At 45.1% G+C, this 19,346-nt stretch overlaps 1 protein-coding gene across 1 annotated transcript in view; it reads left to right on the top strand.

Moving 5' to 3' along the window:
- The first annotated feature begins 6,877 nt into the window (after positions 1–6,877).
- The window catches only part of LOC115301342 (ADAMTS-like protein 3), a 22,246-nt gene continuing 9,777 nt past the window's right edge, over positions 6,878–19,346 (top strand). Inside the window, exon 1 of the mRNA XM_029951143.1 lies at positions 6,878–6,921. Within this exon, the coding sequence (XP_029807003.1) occupies positions 6,884–6,921 (38 nt within the window). The 5' untranslated portion in view covers positions 6,878–6,883. The remainder of the gene's footprint in view (positions 6,922–19,346) is intronic.

The raw sequence follows: 19,346 nt of genomic DNA on the forward strand, positions 1-19,346 counted from the left end.
GAGAGAGAGAGAGAGAGAGAGAGAGCAAGTGGAGGAAGGGCAGAGAGAGAGGGAGACACAGAATCCGAAGTAAGCTCCAGGCTCTGAGCCTGATGTGGGGCTCAAACTCAGAAACCGTGAGATCATGACCTGAGCCAAAGTCAGATGTTTAACCAACTGAGCCACCTTTGTATTGTCTAATAGTTAGTCATGGATGCATTGACTTTGAAGCCTGACCCCACTTTGAACCCTAGCTCTACCACTCTCTTTGGGCTGTTACAGAACTTTGTAGAGGCTTATTTTTGTAAAATGAGAAGAGCCATACCTACTTCATGAGGATTAATGAGAGGACTAAGTGTCATCATGTGACAAGATGATGGTGGAGAAGGACTTAGTCACAGTGCCTGGCACATGGTACAGAGTAAGTGTCAGTAGGATGATTAATTTATAATATAATAAAAATAGGGTGTTCTTTTTGTAATGCTGCCATTTTTCTCTTTAGAAAACTGGATTAAATTGCTGAGCCCCCTTTTCTTTCTTCTTTTTTTAAAGTTTATTTTGAAATAGAGAATGCAAGCAGGGGAGGGGCAGAGAAAGAGAGGGAGAGAGAGAATCCCAAGCAGACTCCACACTGTCAGCACAGAGCCCAGTCTGGGACTCGAACCCATGAACTGTGAGATCATGACCTGAGCCGAAACCAAGAGTCAGACACTTAACTGACTGACTGCCCAAGGTGCTCCAAATTGCTGAGCCGCATAATGCATCTACTAGTCTTCAAGTTCATTCTGATGAATTCTCTCAGTAAAATAGCCATCTATAATTAATGATGGTTTTATTTTTCCCTTTCAAATAGTTAATCTTATTTGAGTTTTTAAAATCTTACTTCATTGTTTAGAATTTCAAGAACAATAATAAATGTGGGCAATGCCAACCTTGCCACCTTGCCTCTGTCCTGACAGTGGAAGGACCCTCCCCCATTGTTTTATTTAAAAACATTCTACAACTATTTCTTGAATGTTTCCTTGTCGTAGACACCGGGCTGGGTGATAGTGACTAGCGGTTCCTGCTTTCAGAACTTGGGTCTCGTGGGGGAAATGCACTGATCACATAATCACACACATATGTGTAAATCACAGCTGGTGATAGCAAAAGACATACATGGTGTTAGGAAAACATGTAATAGGAGGAACTTGACCTAATTAGGGAAGTAAGGGAAAGCCTCCCTAAAAACAAGTACACTTGAACTTTAATATGAAAGATGAAGAGTTAATTAAGCACAAGAGGGTTGGAGGGGGTGGCCCGGGGAGAATTCCCAGCAGAGAAAAGGGCGAGCACAAGGTCCCTGGGTGGCGGGAGGGTGCATGGTCCATCCCCAGATGAAGAAGGCAGGGGCAGCCGGAGTCCCGAGGAAGACAGCCAGGTGCTGCCACAGAGGAAGGCAGGGGCCAGACCACGAATGCCCTACAGGCAAAGCTGATTTGGCTCTTTATCCCAAGATCAGTGGGAGGCCATTCAAAGACGTAAAGTGGGAGATACATGATCAAATTTTTATGTATTTCAAAAAGATTAGTCGAGCTGCGCTGTAAAAAAGGGTGTGGGAGGGATAAGAACAGAGGTAAGAGAGGCCATCTACAAGGCTGTCTCCTCGTCCAGGCAAGGGCTTGGTCTTGAGCAGTAATGACGGCAGAGATGAAGGACAGTGGGTGACCCTGAGAAATGTGCGGAAGGTGAAAGTCTGATGGTGGAGGCATGAGCAGGAGGGAGGTGTCAAGGTCGAGTCCCAGGGTTCTCTTCTGAGATGATGCGTGCTTGGCAGAGGTCCAGTTGGGCACAAGGAAATCACAAGTTCAGTTTGTAGATATAATGACTTAACGTGCCTTTGGATTTCCGAATGGAGATGCTGCAGAGGCCGTTGGGTATGTGAATCTGAAGTAAAGTGCAAAGCTCCAGCCTGGAAGTCTACACTGGTGAGTCATCCATGTGTGGAGAGAACTGAAGCCAGGGCATGGGTGACAGTCTCCAGGAAGACAGTGGGTGGCCACTGGTGACTGAGAGTTCAGTTAAGCGTTGGACATGGAAGTCAGATTTGCAAGAATGGAGGAAAGAGTGACAAGTGACAAAGCAGAGATGAGTAGAATAGTTTTTTGTGGCAAAATTTATGATAAAGAACGTGGAGAGAGGGAAAAGACCAGAAGGCATCCTGGGTTGACCGAGAGCTGGGTGTGTGGTATACTACTTACTGACTGAGGGGCTTGGGTACATTCACAAGGCAGTGACAAAGCTCTTGAATGAAAGCAAAAGAAGGAATCGGATTTCCTGGGAAGGTGGAAGGGAGTGAAATCCAATACACGGATGTAGACATTGTCATCTTCACTAGTGAAAGGGCAAGTTCCTACCTGAAACAGACAAGGCAAGGCCAGGATGCAGTGGGTCTGTATGCTTGAGGATGGGAAGTTCCTGGTGTTCTGTGTGTGTGCACGCACGCACGCGAATGATCTGGTGAGTGAATGGATAGGTGGTTGAGGGCACAGTGTGACACTCTCACTAACCTGCCGCCGACGGCGTGCTAGTACTTGATCTAGGGTTTCGCAGAGATACATGCAAACCATAGATGAAACACACAGGAGTGCTGTTGATGCCCGGAAGTCCTCCAGGGAGCGCGGTGGAGTCCACGTGCGCCTTCCCACGAAGGGACCGAGGGACTGAAAACTGAGCTGGCCCCCTGCGGGCTCACACGGGCGTGCTCCCGTGGAGGTGTGTTCCCGACACGGAACGTTAGCAGCCCTGTTTGGTTCTCAGGTCCCTTCAGGTCATGGCACGCCTCTAGCTGTCCTTCCTCACGTCCTCTCAGGCTCCGGTGATGTTTATGACGCCTTCCAGCGGCCAAATGGTTCCAACGGCCCATAATCTTTACCAGCTGTCTCCCCAAGTGGTTCCTGAAAAGAACCCGCCTATTTGCAGTGTGTAAAATTGCATTTTAGCGCCACGAATGATACTGTTTGGCGGTTTTCCCGGCCCACAACCTATTCTGCTCTCCCTCCTTTTATTACTGGGACATCCGGTGGCAGCCACGCATTCACAGCGGCCAGGCAGCTGAGGGAGCGAAAACCGTATAACCGTCCTGTTCAATATGGCGCTGGGCGTGCGTGTGGAATATAATGTTGTACAAGGCGACACCACATAGAGGAGGTGTGCTCTCCTGTTTTCTTTTACAGATCCCGTCTTCAGGGTTCTAGTACTTTCATAGCGCGAGTTGGAGTCTTTCGTACCTTTCAGCAGTCCTCCGTGGTTTATGTCATGGATAGTACCCAGTTAAAAAGCTTGAAAGTACTGGTGCCTCGTTCTTATTTCTCCCTCTTGGGGGTGGGATTGAAGGGAGAGCGTGGCTGGGTCTTAACATCTTTTCCAGCCCCCTCCCCAACATCCCCTGCGTATTGTCACGTTCAAGATATTAGTTTTTAAGTAAATTCCTCAGTTTAGGTGTTCTCGGGGATAAAAGTCATCCATTTCATGACAATATTGAAATTATTATTAAGAGTGGCTCATCTGGGGGCACCCGGTGGTTTAGTCGGTTAAGCATCTGATTCTTGATTTTGACTCAGGTCATGATCTCACGGTGCGTGGGATTGAGCCCTGTGTTGGGCTTGGCATTCTCTCTCTCTCTCTCTCTCCCCCTCACCCCCCTCTCAAAATAAATAAACATTAAAAAAAGAGTTGTTCATCTGGTCCCCGCTTGCTTTAAGCCTCTCTCCTCTCTTTTTTCCGGTCACAGATTGTGCGTAATCCATTCTGTCTTTCTGACTTAGCGGTTCTATGGGGAATGACATTTGGAAAATTCTAATGGTTGGATTTAAGGGGTTAAGTGGCTACTATTCATTTGTAGCTGGATTCTCTTGCGGTCAGAAAATGTTACCTGCTTCTGGCTGTGGGACCTCAGCGCAGTTTACTTCACAGACTGACGTGAGGTCGGTTTCTGTTCATGTCCATTGGTGCTTCAGGAAAGCACATTACATCATTTTCTAGGGCCCAGGGCTGTTTGGTTATTAGATCAACATACTTTTCTTATTCATTTTTTCATATTTATTTTACAACTTGGTGTATCAAATACTGGATAGTAATTTAAAGGTTCTGACTAGATTTTCTCATTGCTCTAGGTATTTCTGAGAGAGAAAGAGAAAGAGGGAAGGAGATTAGGGTTACTTGGCAATATTGAATTAGTCAAGACTTGTGAGCAAGAAACCCAACTCACTCTAGCCTTAAACCAACAGAAGGAAATGTGTGAGTTCATTTATTGGTTCTGCTTTCTGCTTTAGAGTCCTTCCCCCCTCTAATCATTCACTTATTTCTTGATGAAGGCTTTGAATATTATTTCTCCTCCAAAAAGGCCCTCTCATGATGGCATCGTAGAAGCCAAATATGAGTTGAAGGGTGTTGCCTCGTGCTTCCGAGGGAATTTATTAGGAAAACTGCACCGTAATTTTAACACTTCATTTTATAGCTTCTAAGTGCATTACAATTGTTACCCAAATTCTGCTAAGTAAAAGGTGGAGTAAACCTACATATTTTTACTTTTACTTTTGAAGTAAAGTTTTTTAAATGTTTTTTATGCTTTTTATTTATTTTTGAGAGACAGAGAGAGACAGTGCGAGCAGGGGAGGGGCAGAGAGAGAGGGAGAGGAAGACACAGAATCCGAAGCAGGCTCCAGGCTCTGAGCTGTCAGCACAGAGCCCGACGCGGGACTTGAACCCATGAACTGTGAGATCATGACCTGAGCTGAAGTCGGATGCTCAACCACTGAGCCCCCCAGGCGCCCCTGAAGGAAAGGTTTTATCAAGCCTCTTGAAGGAAAAGCGTTACTGCCATCCTGCAGGTCAAGTGTGTGGGATGGAAGATACTCTCATGGCCGTCTGTGGAAAATACATTTTACCTCAATGAGTATCTTAAAGCGTCTAATAATATTTTTTTGCATTCTTTTGACTGTGCCTGCTTTAAGACAGAAATTTTTCACGCACCTCGCAGCGTGGCTGTAATGAGTTGACTTTGAGGCTTTAAGACCCACCACTATGCCCCCGGAAAGCACTCCACAGTCATCTCTGTGTGTATTTTCTACAGAATTTTGAATGCAGATTAAACTATATGTGAACCATAACTGGACTCTTCTCTGATTACAGAGAAATGCAACCTGCTAGGAAGTGAGCATCTGTGGCCCGTGACGTCACTCCTTAGGGAAGCTTGACATTTGCAAACGGGAACTAGTTACGCACTTGCCGCGGTGTCTCTTTCAGATCCCAAGTTAGCCGGTGTTTATTAGAAAGTAGTTCATGGAGGTCCTTGGAGGTTTAAGGCTGCATCCTGCCATGGCCGGGACCCTAAGATTACAGCCAGAGGAAGGAGAAAATGTAGCAGAAATTTGTGCACCTCACAATTGTATATTATATATATACTTCTGGCTTATTCTGCATTCTGTAAAATATTGTAAAATGGATGAATTGAGACATGGCATTTGGAAAGTGAACCGCAGTCTTCGAACATAATGGAACACACATTCTTGCATGAAACTGAATACATTAGCATATTTCAAATAGTATAGTCAGTTGCTGGTGCAATTTTTATTTGATTTTTTTCATCAAAAGTTTGATTTATATTTCGTTCAGTTCTGATTTTCCAGTGATCCCTTTTGTGTCAACAGACAAAGAATAGTGGTTGGGACGTGGGCTTTGGGGTCATCCATAGCTGCCTCAAAGGAAAAACACGCCTGTGGAAGTTCCTATTTGCACAGTCTCTGCCTTGGGAAGCCGGTGACCATGTTGCATTTTGGAATCCCCAGAGTACAAAGAAAGAGAACTCACGTAGGAGAGAAGAAATTTAATTTTGTTTAATGTTTATTTATTTTTGAGAGACAGAGAGACAGAGCATGAGCAGGGGAGGGGCAGAGAGAGACACACACAGAATCCCAAGCAGGCTCCAGGCTGTGAGCTGTCAGCACAGAGCCCGACGTGGGGCTCAAACCCACGAACAGGAGATCATGACCTGAGCTGAAGTTGGATGCTTACCTGACTGAGCCCCCAGGCGCTCCTCTAATTTTTAGTTTTGAGTCTATCATTTTTTTTTTTTTTGCTGTCTTAGTTTCTGTCTCCATCTCAGTTTCCTTATTATTAACTAATGAGATGGAGATAATGATACCATTCTTTGGCCCTCCCAAGATGCCTTGACCCAAATGGTGCATTTGGAAGCACTTTGCACATGCCAGAGCCCTTTGCCCCTGGGAGGTGTTGCTGCTGTATCTGCCAGCAGTGGAAATACTGCTGCTTACAGGAATAGTGACCAGGAGCTCAGACCAGAGTGAACATCTGGATAAGGGCTGTACATCCAAGTTAGCCCACAGGCAGTGACAGAGAAAAACTGTTAGGCTCCGGCAGCTGATGTGAAAATCCCTCTCGGGGAACTTTGTATGGTTTGGAGGATCACCTCGATGGTTCGGTGGAGGGGACTTGGATTAGCAATGCAGGTAAGTCTGCAGGTAGACGGGGAATCTGGACGTTCCTCCTGTTTCAAGGTGAGTATATTTGGGCGAAGAGGGTAGTGGCGCTGTGCTTCAAAGGTGGCTGAGAGAGTACGAAAGACTGGAAGACTTTGGAAAATGCGAAGTTAGTTGTTTGCGCCCACGTGCGCCCACGTGCGCCCTGGATGCAGCCCGTTGCCAAGCAATATGCTCAAACGGCAGTGGCCTAACAAGTCCCAAGACCCTATCCCCCCCGCACACAGTAAGTTATTCTAAGTCACTTGCATTGTTTTTCTCTCCCCCTTCCAGGCCGTCAAGAGGCCATCGCCGTGTGCCTACACACCCAGACCCAGCGGACAGTCAGCGACGCCTTGTGTGATGCGGTCCACCGCCCTCCCGCGATGAGCCGGGCTTGCAACACGGAGCCCTGCCCACCCAGGTACGTGCTGGCCTGAGCTCCTGTGACACCACGTCCAACGGTGACAGCCTCTCCCGCAGAGACACCGCGTGCACCCACGGTAGGTCACCCGGCCTACGTGAGTTCTCTCTTCTCCGTGCACCGCGCTCCCGCCTGGTCACAGCTCACGTGTGCGGATGCTGCGTGTTCAGCAGGATCCCCTTCCAGCCTGGCTCTTGGCAGTGAACTCAGCTGGCCTGCTGCTGGCAGAGCCATCAGGTCCTCGGTTCTGTTCTTTTTCTCCCTCGCTGTCTCCTCAAGGGTATGTCTTGGCTTGAGGCCATGTCGAAGAGCATAGGATTTGAGACAGAGTCCACGCCTGGGACACAGTGGGTGCAGATTCTGTATTTGTTGAAGGACTGAGTGATCTCCTACTTGTTACCGCGAATTTATACCATGTTGGTTATTATCCTTCCCACTACTTGCCTTAGATCTCAGATTGCGGGGTGTAATCCTACAGGCCCCAAGAATAGGTGAGGTGGTCTTAGGTTTGGTTTCCTTGGTCTGGAAGATTGATCCTGAAAGTTAATCTTCTTTATTTTTATGTTTATTTATTATTGAGACAGAGAGAAACAGAGCATGAGCAGGGGAGGGGCAGAGAATCAAAAGCAGGCTCCAGGCTCTGAGCTGTCAGCACAGAGCCCGAGGCGGGGCTCTAACCCATGACCCCGAGATCATGACCTGAGCTGATGGCGATCACTCAACCGACTGAGCCCCCCAAGCGCCCCAAGTTAATCTTCTTCCTTGTGTAAGTCCTTAAAAGGTCCTGGCGAGTTTTATTGGAAAGGAAGGTAGATTTCCCCCCGTTTCTCTATCCCTGGGTGTTGCTGGCCACAGAGCATTGTGACTCGGCATCATTGGTTTCTCACACAAGAACTTCCAGAATTGAACCCCCGATTTTTTCCTTCTTTCCTCCTCTCTGTTTGTTGTCCTGGTCATGCTTCCAACTCTAAAAAGCAGTTGCCCCAAATACCTATATTTTAGACAATAAAATAGGAATAAGAATAATACCTTATTCCCGGTCAGCTCCCTCCCTCTTTGTGGATTCGGTGCACCACGCCCTGCTAACACATGGCCCACCTCACGAAGCACCTTCATCCCCTGGAGTCAAGTTTGCTATGACTAGGACTCTAAGTAACTGTGTTCCTCCGGCCCTACTGGCTGGGTTCAGGACAGGTGTATCTTATGTTTATTCAGGAAAGAACTCTGATTCTGGAATTCTCTTGACCCTTCTCATTTTGCTTCCATGAGATGGGTTGGCTAGGCTGTAAGACCTCCTGCCTCGATGGTCTGAGGGGGATGGGGGCAGGGACGGGAGAAGCCAGTCCACCCTAGGAAGCCAGCCCTCCCCCTCCTGCAGATGGGCCCTTTCCTTCCGAGTCTGCTTCTCCAACCCACAGGGTCTCGGGAGGGGGCCTGCCCCAAGGTGCACTTCATCCGCGGCGAGAACACCCCTGCAGGAGCCAGGCGCAGTGTGTTCTCTGCGCTCCGGAACTTCCGACATGTGTCGTAGGCTGAGGAACTACCAGGGCCTTCCTGACTTGTGTTCGCGCTGTCACGCTGTGCTCTGCTGAAAAGCAGTTAGGACCCGGGCCCAGAAACAGCACCTGGAGATCTGTTTCCCCGTCCCCTCCCTCCCCCACTGGGCTTCCTGCCTTCCAGAACAATCCAAGATTGCAGAAGAGACGTACAGGAGGGGTTTCAGGAGGGTCTGCTCCAACTCCTGCTCAGGGCGCCCCCCTTGTGAAGTGTGCCCAGAGCTTTCCAAGAGCCCCGAGAACGTGCTGGGGTTCGGAGTGTTTGTCCACCTGCTGTGTGCCTTTAGCTTTAGAGGAATGGCACTCATCTTGTTTGTATCAACCCTCAAAATCCAAGTCGCCCACGTAGGGTTCCCGGTTGTTGGAACCGCTGACTCAGAGTCTCGAAAAAGCCATAGCCTCTCTTCCTTCCCTGGCACATCTGTCCCTGAGGCTCTCGCGGCCGAAGCAGACGGCTGCCCGTCTGACCCGGGGTCGGGGACGAGGGGGGACAGCGAGAGCAGCAAGCGTAGTCTGCTCTCCCCACGTGATTTCCCATGAGGGGTTGGACTCTTGTGTGACCGGCCCTTTGTCTACACCAGCTCTCCTTCTGGAAAGAGGACTGTCAACAAAATGGTTTGGAATTTACACCAACTTTAAATGGTGAGTGCAATTCGACTAAGCACGCAGTTCCATCGAACAGAGAAGGGTTAAAAGAGGAAAACACTACCCCCAAGACTGGGGCTGTGCTTTATTTCTAGCTTCAGATCTCATTCCACATCAACATGACGTTAGCCTTCACCCAGTTGTGCCTTCTTTCCAGGCCAGGCCATTGGCAAACGAGGACACGGGCCCAAGTGGGCAGGGGGACAATTAAATGGAAAATGGAAACGGAAGGGATTTGCACAGTGCAGGGGGCGGGGGCCAAGGACACCGCTGTAAAAACAAGCCGGTTCCCATCTCACTCTGAGAGTGAAGACAGCCCTAGTGGGTCATTGTCTAATATTTAGGAAAAGAAATGAAAATACAAAACAATCCGTTCTCTCTTCGTTCGGGAATGAGCCCGCCCACTTGCAATCATCACCTGCATTAGGTTCAGTTTCAGGTAAACAACTCAATTCCATAGGTTTTAGTGTGACTTCTTTTTTTGTCTAAAACTCACTTTTAAAAAAAAATTATAATAGTTTATTGTCAAATTGGTTCCCATATAACACCCAGTGCTCTTCCCCACAAGTGACCCCCTCCATGACCGTCAACCCCCTTCAGCCCTCAGTTTGTTTTCAGTATTCAAGAGTCTCTCGAGTTTTGCGTCCCTCTCTCTCCCCAACTCTCTTTCCCTCTTCCCCTCCCCCTGGTCCTCCATTAGGTTTCTCCTGTTCTCCTGTCAGACCTATGAGTGCAAACATATGGTATCTGTCCTTCTCCGCTGGACTTATTTCATGTAGCATGACACCCTCGAGGTCCATCCACTTTGCTACAAATGGCCAGATTTCATTCTTTCTCATTGCCATGTAGTACTCCATTGTGTATATATACCACATCGTCTTGATCCACTCATCAGGTGATGGACATTTAGGCTCTTTCCATGATTTGGCTTTTAAAGACTAAATCCAAATCAAACATTTCTCCGCTGTTTTTCCTATTTATCATAAAATTGGAGTTCCTTCTTAAAGCGGCTTCATGTTAAGTGGCCTCTTCTGGTTTCATTTTTCCTCTGGTGGCATGGACATGACTCGTGATGATTTATCTCGTAACATCTCATACACTTGTCCTCTCCGTCCCTAACCGCCCCTGCCCTAACTCAGGTGTATTTCATGTGGACTGTTCCAGTAGTTTCTACCTAGGCTCCTGCCTCTCGTGTTTCTGGCTCTGATCCACGTGCACATGTATGATCTTGAACAATCTTTCTAAACTGGTGACCATGCGAAGCTCCCATGTAAAAACCCTTTGGCAGCTTTCCTTCCTTGGGGATTAAAGTTCACATTCTTTACTTTGGCATATGCCGGCGTGTCCCGGGGCCACTTAATCTGCAGAGGCTTGCTGTCTCCGTTCTGGAGGCTGCAGAGTCTGAGGCTGACCCCTGCCGAGGCTGGGAGGAGAACCTGGCCCAGGCTCCCTCCTAGCTGCTGGCAGCCGCCCGTGTTCCCTGCTCTCCCTGTGTTTCCATATTGTCTTCCTTCTGTTGCCTCTCTGTCCAAATGTCCCCTTTTAGTTAGGACAGTGCTCACATTGGATCGGGGTCCGTTCTAATGACATCATCTAAGTTGATCATCGGCAAAGACCCTACTTCCAAGTAAGGTTCCATTTACAGGTAGTGGGACTCAAAGCTTCAGCAACTTTTAGGGGGAAACAATTCACTGTGTAACAGGCTATGGAGTCATTTGTGACCCTGGTTTTAGGTTTGAACCCCATCTCCGGACCACCCTCATCGTGTGTGCATGGACACACGCGTGTGTGGGGAAGAACGTTCTCAGCACCCACAGGAGGTTTTCACCACGACCCACGCTCATCCTTACTCATGCCTTCGGACGTCTGCACACACCATGCCCGCTGTCGGGAGCCCTTTTCTACCATGAAATAAGTTTCTTCTCTCCCAGGAAACTGACCACTCTGCACTGGTATAATGAAGTCCAACGGAATGCGAAATAGAACCCTTATCTGGGACCCTTGTTACAGGAGGGCTCCGAGTAGTGGAGACGGGGCTGGGGGTGGGTCAGGGCGCAGGGCAGCACCCCGGCTCACCCCCGGCGGCAAGTTCAGAAGGTTCCTAGCCCTGTGGGCCTAGCTTCTCCATCTGAGTAATGATGGAAGATGTGGGATATTGTGGCCACCAAGGTCCTTTCAACGCCAGCCTTTCCCTGTTTTTAAGTTGTGTTTTCCACTCACATCTTCAGAACTACACCTAGTCTTTCTGCAGGGACCCTTGGGTCTACTCATGGGTAATTGGAAATGCTCAAGGCTCATTTTAGTTCTAAGAATGACGGCCTTCCCTTGACAAGCCCAGGAGGTCACGGCAGGGTTGAGCTAGGTCTGGAGCACTGCGCTTTCTCTGCTCGCCAAACCAGAGCAGGGTTTAGGAACAAGTCGGGACCTTGTTTCTTCAGGCGGCGGAGGGCAGCCCGCTGGGGTGTCCCATGCGCGGCCGCGCCTCCGTCCCTGCTTTGCTGCGCCTCAGCGAGAATGACCGCACGTGATCTTCTCCAGCGGCGTCTTGTCCACGCAGCTTCCAGGCTCGGAATAAGAGAGCGCACAATGTGTCTTGGCCTCTTTGCAAAATTAGGAGTCTGTTTTTATGTGAAGGAGATGCTCTTCCTCGTTTCAAAATTGCAAATTTAATAAACTTCTCGAACGTTGAGAGTTATATTGGAAAAAGCTCAGCAGAGACAAAGGGTCGGTGCCAAAGTAAAGGTAAGTTTACAAAAATGTTTTAGGTTCTAGAAACCAGTGGTGTAGGAATAACAGGAACAGGGCGTCGCGTAATATTTTCCACACAAATATTTACTGACTCCAAGGGCAATAGCAGTAAAATATCACCCCTGGGCGGAGCTTACCACTGAGACTGGGTTGGACAGGCAGTGGATCTTTGTTTACCCAAAGGCAAATGCCTCTGATGTATTAGCCTGGACCTTCCAAGGTGGGGTGCTGTGTGTTTGTTTGCTCCTGGGGGGTTACTCCCCCTGGTCTGTGCTATAACGCTGAGTGTCTGCTATTTACGGGGTTTGCTTTTTCCAGGGGCGAGCCAGCAGCTTGTAGAAACAGGCAAGGTTACATAATGGTCCCACTCATCCGAGGAAAGCTTTCTCCTCCGACGGCACTCAGCCCTGCTAGGGAGGGAAATCAGAAAGCAAGAGGCAGGAGGGAGGTGTTCCTCTGCCCACTCATTACCCAGTTCTTGAGCGTGAAAAAGTTCTGTATTTAGCCCATTGTCTGTTAAGAAGAAACTGTTACCCGTTTCTTAAATAACAGGGGTTTCATTTCCAGTCCCTGTGCCTCTAATGGATCCTTCTTGCTACATATCTTCTTGAAAGATGAACATCCAGTCACTCCAAATAAGTTGTATATCTAAGTTGAATTAATAGTGAAACAGTGTCTTTTTAATTACTCACCTGTGTGGCCCAGTTATCATCAAATGTGATGTATGTATCCACTGTTGGTGATCTTCCTCACCTCGAAAGCTACTGGAAATTTACATCTAATCACTAGCTAATTAATAGGTTTCCAGTTAAGATGGTGTTTTAATTTTACGTTCTGTTCCAAATACAGATGGATGATAGGTGCTGTATAAGAACAGGGAAATTAACAACACACCCCGGGCAAAATCATGAAAAGAGCTGTCTGGGCCAGGAAAGCGGTGGAAGTGTGGAGTGATGAGTGGAAACTTACTGCTCTAAAGGGCTTGTGGCTCCAAAGCCGTTGGGAGAACATGCAAATTCAGCTCCTGTGGAGAGGAGGGACTGGCTATCTTCCTTCGAACGAACTGATTACAAAGAAGCCACATTCAGTGCTTCTTTGCAAATGGAATCAGGAAAAAGGTGGTGCCGATCACAGCCGGAAGCCACGGTGTGTCTGAGGCTCCGTGCTTGGGGAACGGAAGACAGACGTGATAAGCCCACAGATCACAGACCGCCCTCAGCGGTCGCGTCTTCAGGGTCCTCACAGTGCTTTGTGCTTTGTTGTCCACACAAGACTCGGTTCTAGACCGGAGATCCCGGAGGGCTAGACGGAGGCAAACAAAACTATAGACAGAGAAGGTTATGGGTCAGAGAGAAGGATAAAGGGAGAGGAGGAAAGAGAATCCTTCCTCCATATTGAGGTCACAAGCTGCAATTCCAAGGCACATGAAGAACCCTAATGCTAATGAAGATCGTCAGCAGAGTCAGCAGCTGAAGGGTGAATTCACTCCAGATGAAGCCAAAATACCAGGACAACCTGAAAAAAACTTTATTACTGAGATCTTTGGTGATATGAATTGGTAAATAACACCCACGTGAAGAACAGGAAATTATAAAATAGAGGCAGAGACATGGTAAGAACAGGTGAATCTTGAGAAGAACCAATTAGAGGGGTGCCTGGCTGGCTCAGTCAGTTAAGTGGCCAACTTCGGCTCGGGTCATGATCTCTCAGTATGTGAGGTCGAGCCCCACATCGGGCTCTGTGCTGACAGCTCAGAGCCTGGAGCTGCTTCAGATTCTGTGTCTCCCTCTCTCTCTGCCCCTCCCCTACTGTGCTCTCTCTGTCTCTCTCTCAAAAATAAATAAACATTACAAAAAAAACCAATTAGACAACTTAGAATTTCTTTAAGCTTTCTTATTTATTTTGAGAAAGAGCATGAGCAGCAGAGAGGCAGAGAGAGGGAGAGAGAGAATCCTAAGCAGGCTCCATGCTGTCAACGCAGAGCCTCACGTGGGGCTTGTGCCCCAATGACTTAGAGAATTTAAAAGCCCATGAAAAAATAAGTAAACGATAGGTAATCGCAGAAAGAAGTGGAGACTTGGAAGTAATGTGAGGAGCCGGTGCACGGAAGCACAGGAAGTTGAAGATTTGGGGAAAAGAGGAAAAAAGTCAAGACGTCTAGGTAATGGCAGAGAAGCAAGATATTTAGTACACTTTACTAAAACTTAAGAAAAAATGTCTACTCCTAGTATCAAGAAAAACAAATGAAAATATATCCCCACTTAGATATATAATAGGAAAGCTGCAGAAAATGAATGGTGATAAGAAAATCTTAAGAGATATAAGACATAAAAGACATGACATGACTTATTAACAACTGGAGGTCCCCAAAAAACAGAAGAATAATATCGTTAGACTGCTGCCAGAGAATCATGATTGACCTAGAGCCAAGCTGGCTAAGAGATTATTTCAAGTATGTGAATATGAATGTCCTTTTATAGCCAAGTGATGGGCTAGATATACTGGAAGCCCTCTGCTAAAAGATTCGAAAACACTGAGTAATTATGCAGAAAAATACCTATACCCTAAAACTCAGCTTGTAAGAAAGTAATATAAATCCTCAGAAGCAAACAGATAAACCAAAAACTACAGCAGGGCTCAGTTGATTAAGCATCTGACTCTTGATTTTGGCTCAGGTCGTGATCTCACAGTTTGTGAGTTGAGCCCTGCTTGGGGCTCTGCGCTGACAGGGCGGAGCCTGTTAGGACTGTCTCTCTCCCTCTGCCCCTCCCCTTATGCTAAAATTAAAAACAATTATAAAACACTTCCTGCATTATGCTAAGTGAAGGAAACCAGATGTAGACAAATACTGCTTGATCTCACTTATACGTGGAATCTAAATTAGTCCAACCTACAGAAGCAGAGAGTAGAATGATGGCTCTTAGGGGACAGGAAGTGGAAGATGATGGTCAAAGGATACAAAGTAACAGCTATGCACGGGTTCTGGAGATCTGCACAGCACAGTGCTCATAGCTAACAATATTGTACACTTCACGTTTGCTAAGAGGGTAGATCTTATGTTACGTGTTCCTTCCACACCCAGAATAATAATAGTGGTAGTGATGTTGATGGGAATAAGAGTAAGAGTAAGAATGCAAGTAAACTCTGGAAGAAATAGATACGTCTATGGCCTTGACGGTGGTAATGGTTTCACAGGTGCATACTTATTCCCAAACTCATTAAATTGTATCCATTTAATATGTACAACTGTTTACATGTCAGTCATACCTCAATAAAGTGGGTTAAAAAAAGACTTTCCTGAGAATTTAAAAATCACAAGTCACCCTTTACGTAGGAGTGAAGTTCATATTCACTCTGACTGTGAGATCCTGCAAAGTTAATTCACATAGCTCTTGACAGAGTTCATGCGTAGTACCATTTATGGAGGAAGGTGTCTTCCTTGAACTTAAAATTCCCACAAAGACCTAATTAGTGAACTCCTAACAACAACAACAACAACAACAAAAATAAACTAAAAAAAAAAAAAACTCATGAAGACACTGTGTGTGAGAATCAGTGGGGAAGAAAAAACAAATCACATATACAGAGCCTCAGATATTGGAATTATCAGGTACAAATATAAAGTAAGTTTGCTTAAATATATAAAACGTGAAATTGAAAACCTAAGATAGGAATAACAAACCATCAAAAATACATGGATGGAAGATTAAAAAAAACCCCAATATTAGGTTGAACTGTGTGAAATTTCCGATTTTATCAATCAAAAATGGTCTAGATTTGGCAATTTCATCTGATTTACCTAATAGAATATCTGGATGTTAAAAACATAATCACTGAAATTTAAATGTTATGGACTGGGGTAAACAGATGAACTTAAAGAAATATGTGAAGAAATTACCCAGAATAAAGCACAGAGAGCAAATTAGGTCTGTAAAATACACACTAGAGGTAAGAGATACCGAGGGAATACTGAGAGGGTATAAAATATATCTAAACTGAGCTGAAGAAAAAAACAGGTAATATTCAAAGAAGTGACTGGGAATATTTCAGAATTAATGAAAAATATAAATCCGAGAACCTAGAGCCACAACAAATTCCAAGCAGGAAAAATAAGAAATAAAATCTTAGAGACATGATAATTGAATCTGAGAACTCCAAAGGCAAAGAAAATATCTCAAAAGTAACCAAAGTGAAAAGATCTACAAGAGGAACAGTGGCAACAAAAAGTAACAGTTTTCTTCTCATTGGAAATAATGGAAGATTATCTTCAAATAATTCAAAGAAAGTAACTCTCAGCCTAGCCTTGCATACATTGTGAAATGGTATTTTCAAGTTGCATTAGTTTCTCCTTATATACCATGTGTCAGCAAACTAAAACCTTATAAGTTATGTGAAGATCCAATGAGTTAATGTATGTAAATTACTTACAAAAGAGGTTGGCACATAGTAAATGATCAGTAAATGTTAACTGCTATTATGTTAGACATTCTAGGTGAACAAAGCCAGACTTTAATATTAGCAAACTCTCACTAAAGAAAATTTTAAAAGAGTAAATTCATGATGTAGGAAACTGATCCTGGAAGAAAACAAGAGAGAATGATGAGCAAAGTACATTGTAAAGACAGTTAATCTAAAAGAAAATCACTGACTGTGCTAGTTTGAAAAGAAAAAAAATTAGACAACAAAGCCCAATAAAATCTGGGTTTGAAAAGAAAAAAATATTAGACAACAAAGCCCAATAAAATCTGGGGCGAGGTGGTGATTAGTCTTTAAGCCACTTAGATTATTTGTGAAATGGAAATGATTTTGGTTAACTCTGGACTTGTTTAATTAAATAGGTCCTTTAAAATTCCAGGAGTAACTCCTTTTAGAAGAGTTTGGAAGATAGCAGAGGAGAAAATAGAATTTTAAAAAATAACAAACTCAATACCCACAAAAACTCACAGGAAATAATTCTAATAAGAAATATGGAAGAGTTGCAGAAAACAGAATTCTACATAAAAAGTAAGAGAAAAGTTAAAGATTGCTGGGAAGTCTTGAAGTCTTGATCAAGAAAAAGATGGAGATACCAAATAACTCTAAACTTTGTTCTTAACATTCATAGTGATATGTATGTTAAAATTCAAGTGTAAGTGCTAATTGAAAAAAAAATATATAGGGTTTTTGCACATTAATTTGTAAAATTTGTAGATTTTAAAAAGAATCTAAGACTTCTTTACTAATGAAAGCTCTTCAAAGCAAGCAGTATAAACTAATTCTGGCTAACTTAAGCTGCAAAAAAACATTATTGAAAAGATGTTAGGTGGCCAATAAGAATAACAGAAAGACTGGAGAATGAAGTTCATAGAAGTGGTAGGAACCAACGGAGGGTAGACTGAAGGAAAACACAGCCTAGATCATATCAGAGGTTGTGTCTGATATTAGGAATGGCTGTTGGGTACTTGTGGCCATTACCAGCACTAGACGTTTCATGGTGATCTACCCAGTATTGCCCGAGTGCCCTACACCCACTCAGTGGAGTCCATTGCTGGTCACATCTGACTTTATGATTCTGTGGATCATGATAAGCAGCTCACATCACATGCTTATCTGTTGGATCATGGTCAGATGTTCTACCATAGTGAGGCTTTTAGTATCTAAAATGGCCCAGGACTAGGCAGGATCTGTATCTTAAAAGGAACTTTGCTACATTATAAAAAGGCAAATTTTAAGTTATATAAACTATATCTCAATAAAGCTATTCTAAGGAAAAAGGGAGCATGAAGCATTTAATACTTGACTATGGTTGCATTTTCATTTATGTTTTCTCTGGAGTTCATAATTGCCTTAATTTTTTTTTGTTTGCTTAGTTCCAATGATCTCATCATTAGTTTATTCTCAAAATAGCCTGAAGGGTTTAACTGCCCTCTCAGTACATTCAAATCCATCACATACTCTGTTTCATGGTTTCCTTGGGGATATCCCTCTCGGAGCCCTTCCTCTTCCTGCTCCAAATTGGACTGGTTGCTCCTTCCTAAAGAGCTTTTGTCTCCTTTCACTCTCCTCCTGAGGATTCCTTGCATCTCTCTTACATTGGATTTCTTGTTTTCCACATTTCATGTTCCATGCTTCCCTCCTTCTTAGGCTGTCCACTATTTTTTTGTTGGAGCACCTAAGTCCAGGAGCTTCCCAAGAAACATAGGGATTAAATTTTTTGCTCTTGAATATCTGGAAAATTTTTTTTACACTTTAATATTTTGGCTGGGTATAGATTTCAAAGTTGCATATCATTTTCTCAAAAAAAACCTTTTTGAGAGAGAGAGAGAGAGAGAGAGTGAGCACATGTGTGTGAGTCATTAGGGGAGGGGCAGAGAGAGAGGGAGAAAGAGAAGCCCTAGCAGTTTCCATGCCCAGCACTGAACCTGACTCCGAGGCTGGATTCCAGGACCCTGAGATCATGACCTGAGTCTTTGGACGTTCAACCAATTGAGCCACCCCAGCACCCCCCCAAAAATTTTTTTAAAGCATTGTTCCAGTCCCTGAGTTCTAACATCCAGTGCTGCTGCTGAGAACCACTTTGCCACTTAGATCTCTCGTCTTCTGTACGCACCTGTTTTGTTCCTTCTGGAAGACAGTGGAACAATGTCCTATGCTTTGGTGTAGCTCATTGTCATCCTTTGCTGGGACATTGGGAAAGGCTTTCACATCCTAATACTTCTTTCCATTTCGGGAAATTTTCTTGAGTTATTCTTTTCTTCTGCTTGAAAAATATTTTAATGTTTATTATTGGGAGACAGAGAAAGACAGAGCACAAGAAGGGGAGGGGCAGAGAGAGATGGGGAGACACAGAATCTAAACTGACTCCAGGCTCTGAGCTGTTAGCACAGAGCCTGATGTGGGGCTCGAACTCACAGGAAATCATGACCTGAGCCAAAGTTGGATGCTTAACTGACTGAGTTACCCAGACACCCCTCTTTTCTTCTGTTTTTTAAATGAATCTCCCATTGTATAATGTTGGACTTTCTGCACTGACTCAATTTTGCACTTTTTTTTTTAATTTTTGAAAAACAAGCAATTTTTTATTAAAAAAAATTTTTTTCCTCCATAATATTTTATTGTCAAATTGTTTTCCATACAACACCCAGTGCTCTTCCCCTTAAGTGCCCTCCATCATCACCACCACCTCTTTTCCCCCCTCCCCCTTCCCCCTCAACCCTCAGTTCATTCTCAGCATTCAATAGTCTCTCAAGTTCTGCATCCCTCTCTCTCCCCAACTCTCTCTCCCTCCTCCATTCCCCCTGGTTCTCCATTAGGTCTCTCTTGTTTTCCTGCGAGACCTATGAGTGCAATCATATGGTATCTGACCTTCTCTGCCTGGCTTACTTCACTCAGCATGACACCCTCAAGGTCCATCCACTTTCCTACGAAGGGCCATAGGTCATTCCCTCTCATGGCCATGTAGTACTCCATTGTGTATATAGACCACATCTTCTTGAT

Source organism: Suricata suricatta, chromosome 9, assembly GCF_006229205.1.
Source record: "Suricata suricatta isolate VVHF042 chromosome 9, meerkat_22Aug2017_6uvM2_HiC, whole genome shotgun sequence".
Taxonomy (NCBI): domain Eukaryota; kingdom Metazoa; phylum Chordata; class Mammalia; order Carnivora; family Herpestidae; genus Suricata; species Suricata suricatta.